This window comes from Balaenoptera physalus (genome assembly GCF_965194825.1).
Source record: "Balaenoptera physalus genome assembly, chromosome: X".
Taxonomy (NCBI): domain Eukaryota; kingdom Metazoa; phylum Chordata; class Mammalia; order Artiodactyla; family Balaenopteridae; genus Balaenoptera; species Balaenoptera physalus.
The window spans coordinates 65,784,935-65,807,321 of record NC_138903.1 but is presented as its reverse complement, the minus strand read 5'-3'; the positions used below and the strand labels follow the sequence as shown (position 1 = coordinate 65,807,321).

The following is a 22,387-nucleotide window of genomic DNA, read 5'->3' as shown; positions in this document are numbered from 1 at the left end:
GGGCTTTTGTTCGTTGGAAGATTTTTAATCCCAGTTTCAAATTCAGTGCTTGTGATTGGTCTGTTCATATTTTCTATTTCTTCCTGGTTCAGTCTTGGCAGTTTGTGCATTTCTAAGAATCTGTCCATTTCTTCCAGGTTGTCCATTTTATTGGCATAGAATTGCTTGTAGTAATGTCTCATGATCGTTTGTATTTCTGCAGTGTCAGTGGTTACTTCTCCTTTTTCATTTCTAATTCTATTGATTTGAGTTTTCTCTCTTTTTCTCTTGATGAGTCTGGCTAATGGTTTATCAATTTTGTTTATCTTCTCAAAGAACCAGCTTTTAGTTTCATTGATTTTTGCTATTGCTTCCTTCATTTCTTTTTCATGTATTTCTGATCTGATCTTTATGATTTCTTTCCTTCTGCTAGCTTTGCAGTTTTTTTGTTCTTCTTTCTCTAATTGCTTTAGGTGCAAGGTTAGGTTGTTTGTTCGAGATGTTTCCTGTTTCTTGATGTAGGCTTGTATTGCTATAAACTTCCCTCTTAGCGCTGCTTTTGCTGCGTCCCATAGGTTTTGGGTCGTCGTATCGCCATTGTCATTTGTTTCTAGGTATTTTTTGATTTCCCCTTTGATTTCTTCAGTGATCACTTCGTTATTAAGTAGTGTATTGTGTAGCCTCCACGTGTTTGTATTTTTTACACATCTTTTCCTGTAATTGATATCTAGTCTCATAGCGTTGTGGTCGGAAAAGATACTTGATACGATTTCAATTTTCTTAAATTTACCAAGGCTTGATTTGTGACCCAAGATATGATCTATCCTGGAGAATGTTCCATGAGCACTTGAGAAAAATGTGTATTCTGTTGTTTTTGGGTGGAATGTCCTATAAATATCAATTAAGTCCATCTTGTTTAATGTATCATTTAAAGCTTGTGTTTCCTTATTTATTTTCATTATGGATGATCTGTCCATTGGTGAAAGTGGGGTGTTAAAGTCCCCTACTATGATTGTGTTGCTGTCGATTTCCCCTTTTATGGCTGTTAGTATTTGCCTTATGTATTAAGGTGCTCCTATGTTGGGTGCATAAATATTTACAATTGTTATACCTTCCTCTTGGATCAATCCCTTGATCATTATATAGTGTCCTTCTTTGTCTCTTGTAATATTCTTTATTTTAAAGTCTATTTTGTGTGATATGAGAATTGCTACTCCAGCTTTCTTTTGATTTCCATTTGCATGGAATATCTTTTTCCATCCCCTCACTTTCAGTCTGTACGTGTCTCTAGGTCTGAAGTGGGTCTCTTGTAGACAGCATATATACGGGTCTTCTTTTTGTATCCATTCAGTCAGTCTGTGTCTTTTGATGGGAGCATTTAATCCATTTACATTCAAGGTAATTATCAATATGTATGTTCCTATTCCCATTTTCTTAAATGTTTTGGGTTTGTTATTGTAGGTGTTTTCCTTCTCTTGTGTTTCTTGCCTAGAGAAGTTCCTTTAGCATTTGTTGTAAAGCTGGTTTGGTGGTGCTGAACTCTCTCAGCTTTTGCTTGTCTGTAAAGGTTTTAATTTCTCCATCACATCTGAATGAGATCCTTGCTGGGTAGAGTAATCTTGGTTGTAGGTTTTTCTCCTTCATCACTTTAAGTATATCCTGCCACTCCCTTCTGGCTTGCAGAATTTCTGCTGAAATATCAGATGTTAACCTTATGGGGATTCCCTTGTGTGTTATTTGTTGTTTTTCCCTTGCTGCTTTTAATATGTTTTCTTTATATTTAATTTTTGAAAATTTGATTAATATGTGTGTTGGCGTGTTTCTCCTTGGGTTTATCCTGTATGGGACTCTCTGTGCTTCCAGGACTTGATTAACTATTTGCTTTCCCATATTAGGGAAGTTTTCAACTATAATCTCTTCAAATATTTTCTCAGTCCCTTTCTTTTTCTCTTCTTCTTCTGGGACCCCTATAATTCGAATGTTGGTGCGTTTAATGTTGTCCCAGAGGTCTCTGAGACTGTCCTCAGTTCTTTTCATTCTTTTTTCTTTATCCTGCTCTGCAGTAGTTATTTCCACCATTTTATCTTCCAGGTCACTTATCCTTTCTTCTGCCTCAGTTATTCTGCTACTGATCCCATCTAGAGTATTTTTAATTTCATTTATTGTGTTTTTCATCGTTGCTTGGTTCCTCTTTAGTTCTTCTACATCCTTGTTAAATGTTTCTTGCATTTTGTCTATTCTATTTCCAAGATTTTGGATCATCCTTACTATCATTATTCTGAATTCTTTTTCAGGTAGACTACCTATTTCCTCTTCATTTGTTAGGTCTGGTGTGTTTTGACCCTGCTCCTTCACCTGCTGTGTGTTTTTCTGTCGTCTCATTTTGCTTATCTTACTGTGTTTGGGGTCTCCTTTTCACAGGCTGCAGGTTCGTAGTTCCCGTTGTTTTTGGTATCTGTCCCCAGTGGCTAAGGTTGGTTCAGTGGGTTCTGTAGGCTTCCTGGTGGAGGGAACTAGTGCCTGAGTTCTGGTGGATGAGGCTGGATCTTGTCTTTCTGGTGGGCACGTCCACATCTGGTGGTGTATTTTGGAGTGTCTGTGGCCTTATTATGATTTTAGGCAGCCTCTGTGCTAATGGATGGGGCTGTGTTCCTATCTTGCCAGTTGTTTGGCATAGGGTGTCCAGCACTGTAGCTTGCTGGTCGTTGAGTGAAGCTGGGTCTTGATGTTGAGATGGAGATCTCTGAGAGATTTTTGCCGTTTGGTATTACGTGGAGCTGGGAGGTCTCTTGTGGACCCGTGTCCTGAAGTTGGCTCTCCCACCTCAGAGGCACGGCCCTGATACCTGGCTGGAGCGCCAAGAGCCTTTCATCCACACGGCTCAGAGTAAAAGGGAGAAAAAATAGAAAGAAAGAAAGAGGCTATAATATCGTGAAGTAAAATAAAGCTATTATAAAGCAAAGCTATACAGACAAAATCTCACCCAGAAGCATATACATATACACTCACAAAAAAAGGAAAAGGGGAAAAATTAATATATCCTGCTCCCAAAGTCCACCTCCTGAATTTGGGATGATTCCTTGTCTATTCAGGTATTCAACAGATGCAGGCACATCAAGTTGTTTGTGGAGTTTTAATCCGCTGCTTCTGAGGCTGCTGGGCGAGATTTCCCTTTCTCTTCTTTGTTCACACAGCTCCCGGGGTTCAGCTTTGGATTTGGACCTGCCTCTGCGTGTAGGTCGCCTGAGGGCGTCTGTTCCCCGCCCAGACAGAACTGGGTTAAAGGAGCAGCTGCTTCGGGGGCTCTGGCTCACCCAGGCCGTGGGGAGGGAGGGGTACAGAGGACGCGGGGCGAGCCTGCGGCGGCAGAGGCGTCGTGACATTGCAGTAGCCTGAGGCGCGCCGTGCGTTCTCCCGGGAATGTTGTCCCCGGATCACAGGACCCTGGCAGTGGCGGGCTGCACAGGCTCCCGGGAGAGGCGGTGTGGAGAGTGACCTGTGCTTGCACACAGGCTTCTTGGTGGCAGCAGCAGCAGGCTTAGCGTCTCATGCCTGTCTCTGGGGTCCCCGCTGATAGCCACGGCTTGCGCCTGTCTCTGGAGCTCGTTTAGGCGGCGCTCTGAATCCCCTCTCCTCGCGCACCAGGAAACAAAGAGGGAAGAAAAAGTCTCTTGCCTCTTTGGCAGCTGCAGACTTTTTCCCCGGACTCCCTCCCGGCTAGCTGTGGTGCACTAACCCCTTCAGGCTGTGTTCACGCTGCCAACCCCAGTCCTCTCCCTGCGATCCGACCGAAGCCCGAGCCTCAGCTCCCAGCCCCGCCCGCCCCGGCGGGTGAGCAGACAAGCCTCTCGGGCTGGTGAGTGCTGCTCAGCACCGAGCCTCTGTGCGGGAGTCTCTCCACTTTGCCCTCCGCACCCCTGTGGCTGCGCTCTCCTCCGTGGCTCCGAAGCTTCCCCCCTCTGCCACCCACAGTCTCTGCCTGCGAAGGGGCTTCCTAGTGCGTGGAAATCTTTCCTCCTTCACAGCTCCCTCCCACTGGTGCAGGTCCCGTCCCTATTCTTTTGTCTCTGTTACTTCTTTTTTCTTTTGCCCTACCCAAGTACGTGGGGAGTTTCTTGCCTTTTGGGAGGTCGGACGTTTTCTGCCAGCGTTCAGTGGGTGTTCTGTAGGAGCAGTTCCACGTGTAGATGTATTTCTACTGTATCTGTGGGAAGGAAGGTGATCTCCGCGTCTTACTCTTCCGCCATCTTCTCTGTGAACCCCAGTTTTGTGGTTTAATGAATGAATACTTAGGTGATGCGAGCTGCCCAAGATCCTTGAGCTATTTATTCATTCATTCAACACACATTTATTGAATATCTAACACAATGAAGGAAATCCTTTTATCCTTCAACTTACAGTTGAGAAATATAATTACAAAATCTAAGAAGTCAGTCTAACAATTTCTCTCCTCTCCCTCTCCTCCTCTTACCCCTCAGGTCCCCCACCCACCTCCCCCCTTACTTCCTCTCCTTTTCTCCATACCCCTCCCCCCACAGCTAGTTTCTAAGAAGTTGGGAAGAAAACCAAGTTTAAATAACATTTATTTCAGACTTTTAAACTTTTAAAGTAAGTTAAATGTAATTTTAAATTATGTTTCTCTTTAAAAATGTATCAAGAGCTTAATTTTAAATGTTTTAGGTTTATAATGATCAGATGATAACAATATTCATGCATGACTGTTTGATACTGTTAAGCATTACATGCATCATGGATGGGTAATTGTAAACTTAGTTCTGTTTCCAAAGCCTCAGGAATGCAGAATATATAATTGACTCCAAAATCCCTGATGGGTTGACAATTTATAAATTGCTCTTTAATCTCTGTTTATTATTAGGTAATTCTTCAAGTGTCATAAACACTGAACATAACTTGTATTATGAAAGCTAACTATTCTAAAAAAGGATGCAATCATATTTAGTAATCACTAAAGAGTTATTTAATAGGATTATTTTTGTAAAATTGAGTTTTTACCTTAAAGGAAAAATGCAATTGTAATGGAATAGGTTTTGATTTTATTAGCCTCCGATGCTTGAATCTTAGTCTCATTTATGTGGAGGTAGTTCTGTCTGCTAGATTGATGGTTTTAGTGCTGATAAAATTTTTGTAAATAATAATTGAATGTCTACACAGAGCAAGATATTGTGCCTATGCAATTGTCTATCGAGGATTAATATTTTTATTAATTAGTGGACAGATAGTTCTGTTCTAGATGAGAGCGTACATTATTATGCTTGGATGCCACAGAATCCTTGACTTTTAGGTTCTTCCAGAATTTCTTCTTTTTTTAGTAAAATAAACATGACTCTCCAGTGTTTTAACTTACATGCCTCTTCAAATGGACTGGCAGATTGTCATTTTCAGAATACTGCATTTGTATGGTATCTGTGAACAGCAGTCATGTCTGTTATTTTCAGTAATATATGATTTATTTCTGTGTGTGTCTTTGGAGGGATGGTGTTATAAATAAATTCAGAGGCTAGATTTATTGAAGAAATAAACACAAGCTTCTCAATTAAGATTTTTAAAATCCAAGTAATAACTGAAGCATTTTCACTTTATTCCATAAAAATCAGAGAATTTTAGAGTTGAAAGGGACCTTAGAGAGCATCTAGGCCAACCCTCTAATTTTCAAATCAAGTTTCAAAGAATTAATCATCTTGTTTTCCCTTGTTGCCCTCCTCCATTTAAGTTCTTTTTTGTTGTTGTTGTTTGTTTTGCTATAAACCCCTTCCTTCAGAGTTGTAAAAGTAGAGTTAATCCCTAACTTACAAATATATTGTGTTTCAGAAGTATTTGTAAGTCTGTTGTTTAGAAGTCAGAACGTTTTTTTCCATAGAAACCATATTTTAATTAGCGGTGGGACTAGCCCTCAAAAGGAGTTAACACATTATGTGACTGTTGTTTTTGTTTTTGCTTTTGCAGTGAAAGATGTTTTAAATAATCGATGCTGATTTTCTCTGGGGAACTGGAAGGAGATGGCATTGTAGAGGAGCATGTCAGGGGCTTTCTTTTTATCTGTTATTTCTTAGGTGGGGTAGCGAATACATGTTGTGTTCATTATATTGTTTTCTGAGCTTTTTATATGCCTGATATAGTTCATAATTTTACAATGCTATCTTAGTAATAAAAGTTCAGTTTGAATGTGAACATTTAAAAATTATTTACCTTGAATCCTGATGCATAAGGGAAACATGGTTTGATTAGAGAAGGATAGAGATAGCTAGAAATTTTGAAGGGGTTTTATGGGTACTTTCAAGGGCTTAGATTTTTTGATAAATTATCTTTATTTTGACCAATATCATTTTAGAAAGTATGTTTTTGCTGTTAATTTAAATGTGTCATCAACATTTATCTTTTACCTATTGGCCATATATAGGCAACGTTTCAAGAGAGAATAAAGCAGGTGGATAGTCATTGTGAGATAGCTGGGTAAATTTTGAAAGGCAAAGAAGATTAAATTGCATATGCATGTGCAGACATATGCAAGATCTTGCTTGAAATATAGTTACTTGAACTGGGGGCTTATGAAAAATAGGAAAATGAGGGAGTAAAGCTTGTATGAGGTCTGAGTAGGGTGAAAGACAGTGAGGAAAACAATTGAGTTAAGCACCAGAAAGGTATCATTGACAGTAGAAGGCTTATAGAAGTTTGAGGGTACATGGCATGTTGTAGGAGCTTGGGTTTGGCAAGACAGTGTGCAAATAGCTATTAGTATTTTTGAAATTTTTATAATTCAGGGAATGCCTTATGTATTTACAAGTATACATAAACAGAAACCGCTACAATTCATTACATTCTAGAAAACAACTGAGTTAATTTTCTCAATAATTTGGTTAGCTTTTCTGTGTGTATGGAGGTTGTTTTTTGGTTGATTTAATTTTTGCTCTTTTGCAGTATACAACATTGACTTTTATATAATGACATTAATTCATTTGTACAACTCATGTATAGCTTAGGGAAAACCTAAGTACTACCTGCCTTTTGAGAGATTCTTGACCTAAGAAGCAAATTTTTCTTCACTAAATTGATGGTGCATTTTAGAAGGATGCGTGTCCATTCTACAGATGTCTATTTTTTATTCTGCTTTCTTTCAACTCCACTTCTGGAATATTATCAAGACAAAAAATTGGCCCAAGAATCCATCACCTGGTTACAAACCTTGGCAAAAGTGATCTTGTGACCAGTATCTAAATTTAGCGTTCACATTAAGACTAAAGAGGGAGCACACACAAGGTAGAACATAATAAAATACAGTAAAGAGAGGAGTGTTTGAAAAGATCATAGAAGCCATTTAAGAAAGAAATGGGGTTGAAGACTTCATCGGAGGCTTTCAGAGACAAAGAGAAACCTAGAGAGAAAGAGGGTAAAAAGAAAGTACAATTTGACACTTTTAATGGGTAATATAATTTACTTTATATCTGGACCACACATTTTATTTTTTACCTTTTTAGGTATGTATTAGAAACATAACCATCTTTCTAATATTGGCTATGGTTTTAGTTTTATGTATGTTTATAGACAATAAAAGAAATCTATGAACATTAACTGTCCACTCTGAAACTTCTTCCCTCTTTTTTTTTCTCTTCTGCAGATCTCAGAGTCATTAAGACATACCACATGGCAGAGACTAGGAAAAGGCAATTCAAGACAGTTATTAGACGCTACAAGGGTAAGATGAAGCAGACACGTCTACATATAGCTAGGAAAAAGGTGTAAGCCCTTGGAGCATTTTCCAATTTATACTACATATTTTATATTTTCCAAATAATTTCCCTTTTTATTTTTTTTCTAAGTACTGGCAAGATGAATAAGAAGATATGTTTTTGCTACTGGAAATGGAGAAAGAAATCTTGATATTTTTCTACTCCTGAAGAAATCTGTCTGAATCTCTTGAGATCAATGCCAACTAGAGTAATGTTTTTAGAAAGCTTTTATAAATGTAATGGCAGCTTGTTGACGCTTAAATTTATCCTGGTAATTTGTATGTGATATATGGAATGCTGTACATTTTTCAAGTGATTAAAGTTTCTTTACCTTAGAAGATGTTCAAATATCAGAATATCAAGGTACTGTAAGCTTATTAGAGCCTGTGGGGTAAAGTCATGTGAGTTTACATGTTGATGAGGGTTATTTTTCATTGCTAATGTAATTGAAAGACGCCTTTAAAAATTCTTAGTGCTTTAAAGTGAGGCAAATAAATTTCCAAGACAGAAAGACTAGAAAACTAGAAGAGAGTCTAAGTCCTGAGTACTTCCTTTATTTTTTCTTTTTGATTAACAATTATTTGCCATTAAGGTACAAAGCATTGTTCTAATTTATGCAGAAGCTGTAGAAATGAATTAGATTTTCCATTATTTAATTAAAGTTTTAAGTTAAGGTGCTCCATCTTCTCATTGTTTATAACACCACTGTATATTTATATTTTAATCTTTTGCTGTGTTGAAGACCTCATTATCTTCTGTGTTATTTACTAGACCCCTTGATGTAACATTGCTCAGTCTTTTAGAGGGAAAAAAATGTCACAAAGTGACATTGTCACACTAAATATTACCTTTTGATGTTTTCCCTTTCAACATGCTTCAAGATTGTTGATCCAAAAATCGGTAACCCATTTATGGCAATTACTTTTTGGGTCTCAACTGGTGAGAACAAGAAGGCACTTTTGCTTTCTGTAATTCCATTTTCATAGCTTGGTCCAGAGCTGATAATTCTTAGGATTCAGTATTGATACACGTTTGTGTTTGTAAAAAACTATGCCCTTGTTCATTAATTATTGATTATTATGGCTACTGAAGAAGCATTATTATATCCGTGTAGTTAAGTAATTTTTTGAGGAAACACTTTAAAATTAGCAAGCCTAAATTTTAAGCCTAATCTTTACTATCTTTTCAACTACTATATTTTCTCAAATGATATACTTTTTATATTTTTCTAACCTGAGCAGTAATCTAGGGCCTTTTAAAAAATTATAATAGGCAAGATATTTGCATATTTTCAAGACTAGTTGGGAAATTTATAGATAGCTTTGTTTTATAAGCTAATTCAACAAGCCCATGTACAAAGACACTGCGGTATGGGCCATGGGAGATACAAGGATAAAAGAGACTGTCCCTAATCTTAAGAAATTTACCATATAGTAGTAAAGACAAAACATGTATGCAGGTTACTCTAGCATAAGATAGACTGTGAAGAAGTAAATTGTACTTTGTTTCTAAATATATATATTTGTAGGCCAGAATAATAAGAAAAAGAATCAGTTATGTAAGATCAACTATATTAAATTGTAAAGCAAAAATGTTATACGCATGGAAAGCAAGTGGGATAGAATTAATTAACTGTATTATATACTTGCCAATGAGAGAGTTACAGGCTACACAGTACCTTAGTGGCAAATGACGGTAAGAAAGCTGGTATAAGTCGAATAGAAGTATATTACAAGTTAAATCTTTTAAACATTGATTTCAAAAACTATTTAGAGAAAGTAACTTCTGTATGAGTAATTTGTTATATCTCAATATTCTTTGTATAAATGTGTCTGTAAGTTTATTATGAAGGTGTTTTACTTAGCTATGCTAGGCTCAAAGGTATGCCTCTGAATTTGTTGGGGGGGGCATTCATTAGATCAGATTTTTAAAGATCTGAAATTCTTTAATAGCTAATGGATGGCTTGGTATCATCTTCAACTAGGTTCTTCAGGTATGGCCACTCATAGAAAAGAGGACATGTTGGCATGGTCATGCAGGAGGAGGACTCCACACAGACCCGAAAGAAGGGGTAAGAGACAATAACAAGTACCTGGAAATTCTTATAGCTGATTGGAAGATAGATATATTAAAGATTGTTATATTACAGAATATTTTGATTGACTCATGTAACTGCAGGTTTTCTAATACAAAACCATATGAATTGACCATGGTTATATAGATCAGATTTTCTCAAGCTTAAGACGAAAAATATCGTGATTGACTAAAAAAGAAAAAAAGTTAGTTGCCAACCTAAGTATTTTAGTTCTTTATTTTAAATAGCATTGGTTGTGGTTATTTGTTATATAATCTAGCATTATATATAGATAAATTACATTTAGCTCTTATAAGTAATGTGTATGTGTGTGTGTATGTGTGTTAAGGTTAATGTTTTCCCTTCTATACTCTTGGTTTAAAAAGATTCTAGAATGTCCCCTAGCTTCATGGTAAATCCTCCATTTACCTGATCCATTTATTTAATTATCCATATTCTTTATCATTATCATTATACAGACAAGCTAAACAGTAGGGCCACTGAAATCAAAAGATTTAATTGCACTACACTTTTTCTAAGTGAGTGAAACTGTCATTGGAATACTGTTATACAATTCTCCATCTGGCCCTCTTTCTCTAAGCTTGCCTTTATTTTCTTCCTCTAACTTCACCCAACCAGTATATGCATGGTATCTCTAAGTAGAAGTGATATTTTCAGGTTTATTGGCAAGTGAACAAATTTTATGTTAAAGTGCTCTCTAAATTGTAGAGAGATAAATAAATTTTATTTTATTGGTGCGAGGTGATTGGTAAGAAAACCTTTCCAGTGCTTTTCTCCCTGTTTCTTTAATCCCCCATGTAGCTTCTTTCACAGAACTCAAAACACATCACATTCATGTTTCTATCCCATTTTTACATATTAACATTTGTCCTGGTTGTCTTTAGAAACAACAAAGTATTATAAAATAGAATTTTAAAAAATTAATACAAATACTGAAATTTGTTTATCCATATATTATGGATATATGGGTATGGCATGATATCATATCATTAGCATGATATTTGCCAGCTTTCAGGATTGTCACCAAGGCGTCTTAAGGATAGTTTGTAAGTAATGCTCTAAACACACCAAAAATATGTTGACTAATACAGGAAAAGCAGTCTTAGACTCAAGCAATATAAACTTCAAGATAGATTCTTTATTCTCCAGTAAAATAAAAACAAAGCAAAAATCATTGTAAATCTTTATATTTGGTCTCTTCTTTATCATTTGGTCCCTGCCATCTTTGTGTTACTTTAGCCTCATTAGCTAAAAAGAATCATAGAATAATAGAGCATGAAGGCTACACCAGAAGAGAGGCAATATGGAGTTGCAGTTAAAAGCCTGAGCTCTGGAGCCAGACTGCCTAGATTTGAATCTTGGCTCCATCATTTCCTACTGGAATGACCATGAGCAAGATACTTAATTTCTGTATGTATCAGTTTCTTCATCTTTAAAATGGGGCTGATAATCATAGCAAAGGGGATTTGAATGAGTTAACTCCTTACACCATGCAAAGCTCTTGAATAGTGCCTGTCACATAGTAAGTATTCAGTAAATATTAGCTGCTGTTACTGTAATGTGAGATTGTTGTTAAGTCCTATACTCTGCTGTTGTCCATTCATTTTACAAGTATGTATTATTGAATACCTGCGTTGTGCATAACTCTGTGTTAAGTAACTGGAGATACAGTAATGAGCAAGACACAGTCCCTGCTGTTCAGAAACTTAACAGTTTAGATGGCAGAATATCTAAACTACCATGTAGAAATTTTATCACTCTGACAAGTTATAGATTTTACCTTATAACCAACTGAAACTTTTATCACTTTACTTTCTATGCATTTCTACTTGTATGTTCTTAAGCATTAATAATGCTACTCAGAAGGTATTTAAATCATTTGTTTATCCAGTGTGGCTATAGTAAAGGGGTTGTGAAAAAAGAGTGGCAGTTTCAATATTTGGAAGCTCCTGTTGTTAAAATAGATGAATTAAAGTCTTACTTGTTTTATAATAGAATCTTCAGATTTTTAAAGGATTTTGGAACTTTGCTCCTGCATTTAAACTTTATTATGTGCCTCTTTGGGAGAAGCATCTGTTAGTAAATTTAGATAATCCTGTGCTCATAATAAAAACACGAATAATGCAGAGCTTAATATAAGGACTGCTTCCTGGACTTTGCTTGACATACTCTTTTTTTAATGTTAGAAACATATCCTCATTGATTGGATATTGTCAGAAGCTAGTAGTATTGAAAGAGAGATTAGCATTTACTAGAGCAATCAGAGGCTTTGATATAAATATTCATATAATCAAAGAAGTGAAACAGCAATTTAGAGTATTAAAAAATGGAGGATTGGAGAGAGAATGGAATAATAAGCCTCCAGGCTTGTTAAAATGAGTGGACACACAGACCAGTGGACAAGAGTACCTGTATGACATGGAGAGGCCATTTTTCAGCTCTGATTACATCCATCATCAAGCAGCCTTATGATCTTTATTTAATTTCTCAAATTGACTTCCCTTTGAGATAGAGAATTCACTGACTGGCCAATGCGAATATCAGTCAACTTGGTAGTTTTTTTAATTATAAATTATTAAATTGTTGGGTTCAAATCAATCTCATAGGTAGAATAAGCCATTTTTTCCTAGGGCCTTTTCACTGCCAGATAAGCTCTTCATTGCAGTTTCAGACCAACAGAGCTTAGAAAACAAACTTCGAGGTATAGAGAAAGCAACAATAATTGCAAAGCTTTTCCTGACAATTAATATATCTTTCCTCTCCCACCCATAAACTCATTATGCTTATATCCCCAATAATGTGGGAAAAGTTTTTCACTTACTTTCTAGATTTTTCCATTAGATATCTACTCAAATTTCTTATCTTTTGACCTAGCTTTTATCAAGCCACTGTTATCCCTAACAGTATTGAAGTAGTGGTTAAAATTATTCCTTTAATTGCAGTTAGTTATCTTTAGCTTGGATTGAAGAGACAGTTCTTTGGATGGTTTGCTTATCCTTGAAATTGTGGGCATTTCCAAAGTCTCTGCTAAATTAGTTCTTTAGAGAGAAAATATTCAGCCTATAGCCCACATTTATACAATACAAATAGCATCCAAAATTTTTTGGTATATTTTTTTTCTTCCTCTCCATAAGTTTTGCCCCCAAGTAGTTTCCTTCTAAACCAATCCCTTGATTCTGTGAGTTAGAACATTTCTTGCTAGTGAAATTTAGGAATGTCTCTAAAACCAGAATTCTTATATAAATTCACCTTACAAGGAAAGGTGATTCTGCTACCTTTATCAAAAATCATTTTTTTTTTCTTACTCTTTCATTTTCCTATCGAAGCCCAGTGGGCTTCACTCCCTTGAAATGAGTGGACTTTTGGTAGAAAAAATTGCTCTTGCTTCAGTGCTAAACAGCCTTTTCTGGTGAGAAATATGAAATCACTGACTTGAGAAGCAAAATGTATTCAGTTTATCAATATACAGTTATCTTTAATATCTGAAAATTCTACCAGGTGAGCTGCTCCAGGTGTGTTTTAATTTTTTATTTGTCCTTTTTGTGCCCTGTCCACATGGTTATTAGCTATAGGTATTCACTTACAGTACTTATGACTATGAGCAACTGCATCTTTCCCTCAGGTCATGCTGTTGAATTGAGCAGTGCTGCATATAAGCAGTACAGTTTGTGGCTTTCCAGTTATACACTATTGGGTCAGGGACTTCCAGTGTTACTTTCGTGTTTGTTTTTGGCCTACTGTGCTGTTTCAGTGCCCTGTGTACAAGTAGATATTCCTTTCATTATTTTTTCTTACCTGCCCAGCCTCATAAAGCTTATTAAGCTATATATTAATACCAAATAAATAAATATTTAAAAATCCGTGAAAAGTTGTGATGACTTAATAAATCAAGCATTTAGGTGTTCCTCCTGGAACTTGTCCTCATGTGTTTAAGAATAGTTAATTCATTAATTGAATAAATATTTATTGGGCATTGTTTCTAGTATCAATCAAGTTTCTTCTCTGGTACCTGCTGTTTTCTTTTTGTCCAGCTTGTTTTCACTTACTTTCATCTCTTCTTTGACAGCTCTCTGATGTCTCCAAACCTTTTCTTCCAAACTCATTTCTAGGGGAAAAAAAATTCAGTACAATTTTGTTATCATTCAAAGATCTTAGTGAGCCAATTTGAATTCCTTCTTTTGTTACTCTTGTGTTTTTAATCTGAATCTAATTGCTTTCCTTTATTATGGCTAGCTAATTCCAGTATATTGTTGAGACCTTTCTAAAAACCTTTATTCCTCATAATAACGTAGTAGTAGTTTTACAGTGTAATGGGGCTTAAAATATCAGTTTCATGTTTTGAACTTGAGGCTATCTAGCTACAGCAAGAAGGCCACATTGTATATGATAGCAGAGGAGGAAAGTAGATTGACTCCTACTTTTACAGGCTTTTTAATATTTCTATAGTGTTCATTTTAGAGAGCTTTTGTTATCATGATGTAGTGATCACAGTTATGTTTTTAAAACAACTTCTAAATTCTATGTACTGTGAAAATTATAAACAGAAAAGTTAAAGAATTTCATAAAATTTCATATTTTCTGTTTATGTGTAAGCAAGGCTTAAAGAAAAACTGTGATATCAACCGTTGATTACTTCAGGAACTTTGACCCTTGAGAAAGAACTTTCTTTTCTTAAATCATTGGGGTTTTTTCCCCCTATACTATAATTACTCCTTACATAGTGTATTTTCAAATAATTCAATTTCTTGTCATCCTCCTTGATCATTTCCTACATTTCTCACCTTTTCTTTAAGAATGTGATCTTAAAAGGGTGTATATGCTATTTGTATTGCTCAGCCTGAAATGGAAAGATGAGTTGATGTGAAGATGATATCTGATTCAGTCTCAAGCTGCGACTGGTCTCTTTTCAGCTTTAGAATAAGTCTTTTGTCTTTCAGGATTACTATTGGGTGTCCAGTATGAATTAACTGTGGTGATTTTGAAAGGGGGTATATTATCATTCAGGATCTGGCCTTTCAGGAGGCCTTCAATTTTATTTTACTCTTGTACAGCAGGAATAAGTTGGTTTAAAATACTTTAAAAATGTGCCTCAGCCTCTGAAATGCCTCTTGATTTGGCCTGCTCTTTAAAAAAGATGTTATTTTTCAAACTTTGTAGTTTATCTAAACTATAACTGAAAGACATGTACTTTACAGCCTAATGGACTCATAATGCATGATTACACAACTTTAGAACCCATTTTGTTAAATGAGGTGGTGACATTTTATGCACTATTAAGCCAACTAGAATAATTTTCTTGCTCTTAGCCATAACTTCTCTGTGTCCTTATTGAAGAAATTTTGGGGTGTGTTGTAGAAGGTTTTTGACAAGAGAGAGTGTTTCTAAAGATATGTGGAAACAGGGCCTTTTTGCTATTATTCCATCAAGAAAAATAAGACAGACGAAACTTGTGAAATGGGGAAGTAGTTGAAATGTCGCAGTTTGTGTTATAACACATCAAATTATATTTGTTTAGTATTAGTTCAATTGGAAAAGTGAATTTTAAAATTACAGCTTTATTCCCTTTTTAAAAATACCCTACCAGTTATGAGAGCTCATATGTGTGAGTGTATGTGTGTATAAAATAAAGCATTAAGAGCTATACTTTCAGCATTTCATGTTTTTGCAATCCAGTGTATTTAAAGCAGCTCAAGAAGGTAGTCCTGTTTTCAGTACAATATGAACAGTTTTATTTCTGTTACTGTTTACTCAATAAACTGAATAAAAGAGACTAGAAAATAGTTTGCTGAGCCTTGGATGGAATAACTATAATATAAAAGCTACCCTGTATAATATAATGTGTTGTCCTGGGTTTCTTATATGTTGACAGTTTCCCCCCATTCTTTGCTGTGCAAATCCACTTGAAATTGTCTAACTTTTCCTCCCAAAATGAATTAAATTTTCTTCTTATTATATGTGAACTACAGAAAACAAGAAAGCAAAAAGAATATAAAAAATCATCAATGATTCCATCTATTCACAGCTACTGATGTTAACACTTTGGGGGTATTGCTTTCCAGATCCATTTGTATGCATGTGTAAACTCATACACACATAACAATTTTTTCCACAAAAAATGTTTTATACTCTGTTTTTTTCACTTGATATGTTTCTGTGTCACTGCATATATTTCTAAATGGCTATATTTTGCTGTATGCATTCACTGTAACTTGTTTACATGATTCTCCACTGTTGATCATTTAGTCTAAACCCAATTTTTCCCCTATTAAAACAGCATGGGAATAAACATCCTTATGGCTAAATTTTTCATCCCTTTATTCAATAAATATTCGTTATTCGTTGAGTACCTTTACTGTGTGTCAGCCATTGTGTTTGGTATTGGGTTACAACAGTGAGCACAAAACACAAAGTTACTACTCATGTGGAATTTAAATTCTAGCAGGAGAGCAGTTGTTAATCAGATAATCACATTGTTGAATATGTAGTTTATAACTGAAATGGATTCACTGAAAGAAAAGGAATACTGTTCTGTGAGAGAATATAGCCAAGGATCCTGACTGGGGTTAGGGAAGACCTCATTGAGGAAGTGCTGCTTGAGCTGGCAGTTAACTAATTGGAAGAAGTTGAGGGCATGTTGGTGTTTCAGAGAGAGAGATTATTCCAGACAAAGTGAAAGGTATTGTGCAAAGGCCTTGTGGCAGGAGAGATTATAGTCTATTTGAGGAGCTGAAAGAAAGGTAGTGTGGCGTGAACACTGAAAGCAGTAGTATAAGACATGACTAGAGAGGAAGCTAGGGGCCAGGGCAAGCAGAGCCTCATAAGCCATGGTATGGACTTTGATCTTTATCCTAAGAGTGATAGGATGCCATTGAAGGGTTTTTTTGTTTGTTTGTTTACTTCAATTTATATTTTTTATTAATTAAAATTGTATTAATTTTTTAAAAAGGTAACACATTCACATGGTTCAAAATTCAAAAAGAACAGAAGGATACAGAATTAAAAAAAAAATCTTCCCCCTACCCTGTTCCCCTTCCCAGAGGCAAACATTATTACCAATTTCTTTGGTATCTTTCCAGAGATGATCTTTGAATATAAAAACAAATATTTGGGAGTGCCCATCTCTTAACAATTTCACCATAACAAAGCATTATCTTTGCTAATCTGATCAGATAAAAAATATATCAGAGTTGTTTTAATTTGCACTTTTTATTTTTATGAGTAAAGTTGAGCATCTTTTTATATTTAGGGCCATGTGTGTATATATATATATATATATATATATATATATATATATATTTTTTTTTTAGCAATGCTTTATTTTTACTTTTTTTAAATTTTTGAATTTAATTTATTTTTTATACAACAGGTTCTTATTAGTTATCTATTTTATGCATATTATATACATTGAAGGGTTTTAAACTGAGTAATATCTGATTGCAGGCTGAACTAATTGGACCAGGAGCAGAGCCGATGCAAGGAGATCAGTTAAGAGATTGTTGCAGTGGTTTATGTGAGAAAGATGATAGCTTGGATTACGTTTGTGGTGGAAACAGAAAGAAGTAGACAAATACAAGAGATTTTTAGGAAGTAAAATTGATTCAACTTGGAGAATAGTCATATATTTTTTTAAAGCATTAAGTTCCCAGAAGTGGAATTCTCAACACAAAGGGCAGAATTATTTTAAAAGCTTATGGCAGATATCAAATTGCTTTCCAGAAAGATTATTTCAGTGCACTCTCCCATTAGCAGTGTATTAGAGTACCTATTTCCATATATCTTCACCAACAATGAGCATTAACTTTCTTATTTTTTAATACCTTTTACAGAAATTGATTAGATACTTCAATTTTTAAAATACATTTATTTATTTATTTATCTAATTTATTTTTGGCTGCACCGGGTCTTCGTTGCTGCACGCGGGCTTTTCTCTAGTTGCGGTGAGCGGGGACTACTCTTCGTTGTGATGTGCGGGCTTATTGCTGTGGCTTCTCTTGTTGCGGAGCATGGGCTCTAGGCACGTGGCTTCAGCAGTTGTGGCTTGCGGGCTCTAGAGTGCAGGCTCAGTAGTTGTGGCACACGGGCTTAGTTGCTCTGTGGCATCTGGGATCTTCCCAGACCAGGGCTCGAACCCGTGTCTCCTGCATTGGCAGGTGGACTCTCAACCACTGCGCCACCAGGGAAGCCCAGATACTTCAATTTTTAAAATGGGGATTATTTCACCAATTAAAATAATATAGTAGTTTGGGAATGTGTGTATATATATATATATATATATATATATATATATATATATATATATATATTCTTATTTTGGCTTTGGAAAGTGTAGATTTCATTCTTAATATTCTGTTTCTAAAAGCTGAAACTAAAACAAAAAGATTTAATGGGAATGTTGCCTCAGGAACTTGGGAAAAAGAAAAATGTATGGTAGATTTAAGTCAGACTAAGTATGACTGGAAAGTTATGTTTTTGTTGAAATTTTTAATAACCCAGCTTCTGTTCTATATAGTCAATGCCAAGACTCATACTTTCCTAAACACTGTATTGTAACTGTGCTCTGTCATGAGGTTGGACGTAGGGTTCCAAAATATCTTACATAAACATACTAATAAAGAGGCCAAACATATGTAAAGATTTTGACCACAAAGCTGGAAATATGGAAATGTTTCTTAAATTTTATGTAATATTTTGATAGCTTAATAGATAAGAAATAAATGTGTAGATAACTTTAAATAAATGTATGGATAACTTTTTGACAATATGAGGATGGCTATAGCTGAAAGTAAGAAATTTAGAGAAATAAGTAGCTTTTGGAAAACTATTGAAATAGTTTGAGTTTAAAGGATATTGACCTTAGATTCAGAATAAAAGTTATGTTTGTAATGTTTTCGTATTTTCCTCAAATATTTACATAATTCTACACTATTGAACTATATTTATTTTTGAAATGACATGTTACTCACTGCTTTTGTTCTCTCTTTCAACAGTTAAAAGATGTTGATACTCAGAAAATCATAAAAGCAATGCTCTCTTACGTGTGGCCCAGAGACAGGCCAGATCTACGAGCTAGGGTTGCCATTTCCTTGGGATTTTTGGGTGGAGCAAAGGTAAGAATAAGAGAAATTATGTGTTGTTTGTTGCTATAACTAGGAAATACTATGACATTTTCTAGTAAAGAAACTTAGACTGATATAAGTCACTTTGGGGAGTATTGTCAACATTTAGGGCCCTTGTTTATGTAACTCTTCTATGCAGTCAGCAGAAATTATATGATAATGCCTGATTTATCTATGTATCAGACTTATAACAGCCTCAACCTAATGGAATTCTTCCTGAAACCAGTGTAAGATACAGGATCGTGGGTTGTAACAAAGCATAAGGAACTTGTAAAAGAAGCTCCTCAGAGTCCTGTTGGCTTTTATTTAATACATATTTCTGGTAAGCTTAGTTTTCAATTCCTAGTAAATCGGAAAGAGGATGAAGACATTTTAGGTACATTAATAGTCATAAGTGGTAAACAGCAGTGTGACATGAAGGGAAAAATAAAACAGGAAAACTTAAAAAAAAAACAAAAGCCAAAAAGCTGGGCATTTTGGTACATTCAGTATAGGGACCCTCTACATCTTAGCAGCCTCCTCAGTTCATCACTATACTGTAACACATTTTAATAAGGCAAAGTTATGATAATGACTCTGGGCTTTCAAGAAGAACTCCTTTCAATTTATTCAGATTTTAAAGTCAGTGAATTCTATTATCTTTAGGTACAATATATAGTCATAGTACATATTATAGTCTCAAGTCAGGCTTCCTGGGCTCTGCCTCTTACTAACCTTGTAACCTTGGGTAAATTGCTTACTCTCCGTTCCTTGGTTTCCCAATTTGTAAAATAAGGTAAAATAGGGTTGTCATAAGAATTAAGTAAATTAACATATAAAAGACTTAGAACAGTACCTGGCACATAGTAAAACATTATATACGTGTTAAAATAAAAGCAGATTTGGATTTCCATCAGAAATATGGTAAAAAAAATGTCTGCTCAAAAGTATAAATGAGATTTGGCTATAATTTGGTTATCATTCTATGTATAAGGGTTAATACATTGTTTTAGAACCCAGGTCTTATCACTTATTTCTTCTCTGTCTCCTGTGTGTTCCCTTTTATTTACTCATTCTTTACCCTATCCTAAAAATATTTACTGAGAACTTGTCATACAAGTATTGTTCTTGGCCCTGCAGGGTATTCAAATATGAATAAAGCACATTTTTTTCCCTCAAATTGTAAGGATAAGACAAGTTTTACTTATTGTCATAATACAACATAGGTCATAAATGATTGAAAAGAAGTACCATTCAAGTATTGGAGGGCTTCAAAGGAAAGAACCACCAATATGGGGAGTCAGGAAAGGTTTCACAGAGGAGGTGGTGTCTGAGATAGGCCTGGATTGATGAGTAGGATAATTACAGGTATAGGAATAACACGGACAAGATGAGAGAGAATATATAGTATGAGTGGAGAAGTGAGTAGTCCATTTTTGCTCTAATGAGGAGATAATGTTTCAGAGGAATTAGAAGTAATCTTGGAAAGATAAATAGAATTCCTACTGTGAAATACCTTAACTGTAAAACAAAAATTTATTTAATCGTGTTGGAAGTAGGAACCTCTATTTTGAGTAGAAGAGTAATAAGGTTAGAGCTGTACTTTAGGGAATTAATTTGACTGTTGTATAAGATGAATTAGGGTGGTGAGAGACCTAAAGTAGGGATACCATTCATTCATTTTCATTTCATGCATTCATTCAGCAAACACTTACCAGCCAGTTAGGAGGCTAATGTAACAGCCTAGATGAGAAGTAATAGTAGTTTGTACTGGAGCGGATGATAGAAATGGTAATATGGAGAGAAGAGATGCCAGAGATATTGTGAATTAAGGGAGGTAGAATCAACAAGACTTAGCAATGGATGAGATATTAAAAGTAAAAAAAAGAATAGGATTCAAAGATGATGCCAAGGATGAGAGAATGATAATGCCTTTAACAGAAGTAGGTAGTAAGTCAGGAAGTCTTGTTTGGGAAGATGAAAATTTTGGTTTCGGGCATGTTAAGTTTGAGGTGCCAGTGGAACATCAAGTGGCTCATAATACAAAATGCAAGACAAGCTCAGGAAGGATGCCAGGGCTGGAGAGATTGAGGTGATAGTTGAAACAATGCAAATTAGTGAGTTAATCTAAGAAAAGAACAGAAATAGACGACAACTACAGACGTCACTTGTGATAAATGTGTTCCTGTAGGGAAGTAAATAATAGTGGAAACAGGGAAGGCATGATTAAAGAGTAAAACCAAAATAATTCAGTCAGACTCCATCTATTTTCTTGTCTCCTTTCTCATCTATGGGCTCTGGTGAGTACTCTCCCAGTGAACTTCCCTGGGAAAGAATTTAAATGAAGATTCTGAGCAACAAACCAAGAATCCTTACTTTATTCTCTTTGTCAAGCCGAAAAGAGAGAACTGTATTACAAATCTAATTTTGTTAGCTAATGTTGAAAAATTTTAACTCATATTCATTTTTAGAACAGTATTGGTTGCTGAATTGTCTTTCACCTACAAATTACTGAAGGATAAAGATTTTTCTGAGCTCCTGTGCAAGGCAGAATTAGCAAATTGCCCTTTATTCCTTCATGTGATTGTAAGTACCTTGCTGACAAGTTAAAGGCAGATTGTTTTCTGGACTTTCTTTTGAACTGAAGAGAGCAGATTAGAAGATGACCAAGCTAGTCAAAGGGAGGAGTCCTAAGTAATGACATTTGTGTTAGACTTTGTTTTTAGAGTGAATTTCAATCCTTCAAAATGTAAATTTTTGTTGCTTGGTGACAGGTCAATATCAGGTATAAAATGCAACCCAAGTTAACATCCATAAGGACTGAAATATTTTCAGAAGGCTAACATTTGATTCTTCTGTGAACAAATACTGAGCACCCATAGAATGGAAATAAACTGATTACAAGTAAACAGAAATTAATATAGAGAAATAAGTTTTTCAAATGTATGTTTGATTTCTTTTGGATCAGGAAAAGGAGGAAATTGCCAGGAGTTATGATGCATGCTGGTACTTTCAGAGCATATATATTAAAAGTTTTCTTTCACTAGTAGGAACTACACCATAGAGCAACTTTAGGAATGTAGAGCATAGTAGTAGCATTTAACCATTCCTAACACCATTTGTTCAGCTTCTATACTGTCCTCAGTTTAAAAATAATCACTCTCCCAAATCTTTAAAACCTAGTCATTATTTATTTATCTTTTTAACACCTTTATTGGAGTATAATGGCTTTACAGTGTTGTGTTAGTTACCACTGTATAACAAAGTGCATCAGCTATATGTATACATATATCCCCATATCCCCTCCCTCTTGTGTCTCCCTCCCACCTTCCCAATCCCACCCCTCTAGATGGATAAAAAGCACCTAGCTGATCTCCCTGTGCTATGAGGCTGCTTCCTACTAGCTAGCTGTTTTACATTTGGTAGTGTATATATGTCCATGCCATTCTCTCACTTCGTCCCAGCTTACCCTT

At 35.4% G+C, this 22,387-nt stretch overlaps 1 protein-coding gene across 3 annotated transcripts in view; it reads left to right on the top strand.

The window, feature by feature from the left end:
- Positions 1–22,387, top strand: part of ABCB7 (ATP binding cassette subfamily B member 7) — a 157,451-nt gene that overhangs the window by 64,589 nt on the left and 70,475 nt on the right. For 2 of the 3 annotated variants that reach the window (XM_082447396.1, XM_082447394.1), the window contains exons 2-4: positions 7,613–7,690; positions 9,709–9,795; positions 18,807–18,926. In XM_082447396.1, coding sequence (XP_082303522.1) covers positions 7,613–7,690; positions 9,709–9,795; positions 18,807–18,926 — 285 coding nt within the window. The remainder of the gene's footprint in view (positions 1–7,612; positions 7,691–9,708; positions 9,796–18,806; positions 18,927–22,387) is intronic. The other variant, XM_082447395.1, reaches the window with a different exon arrangement.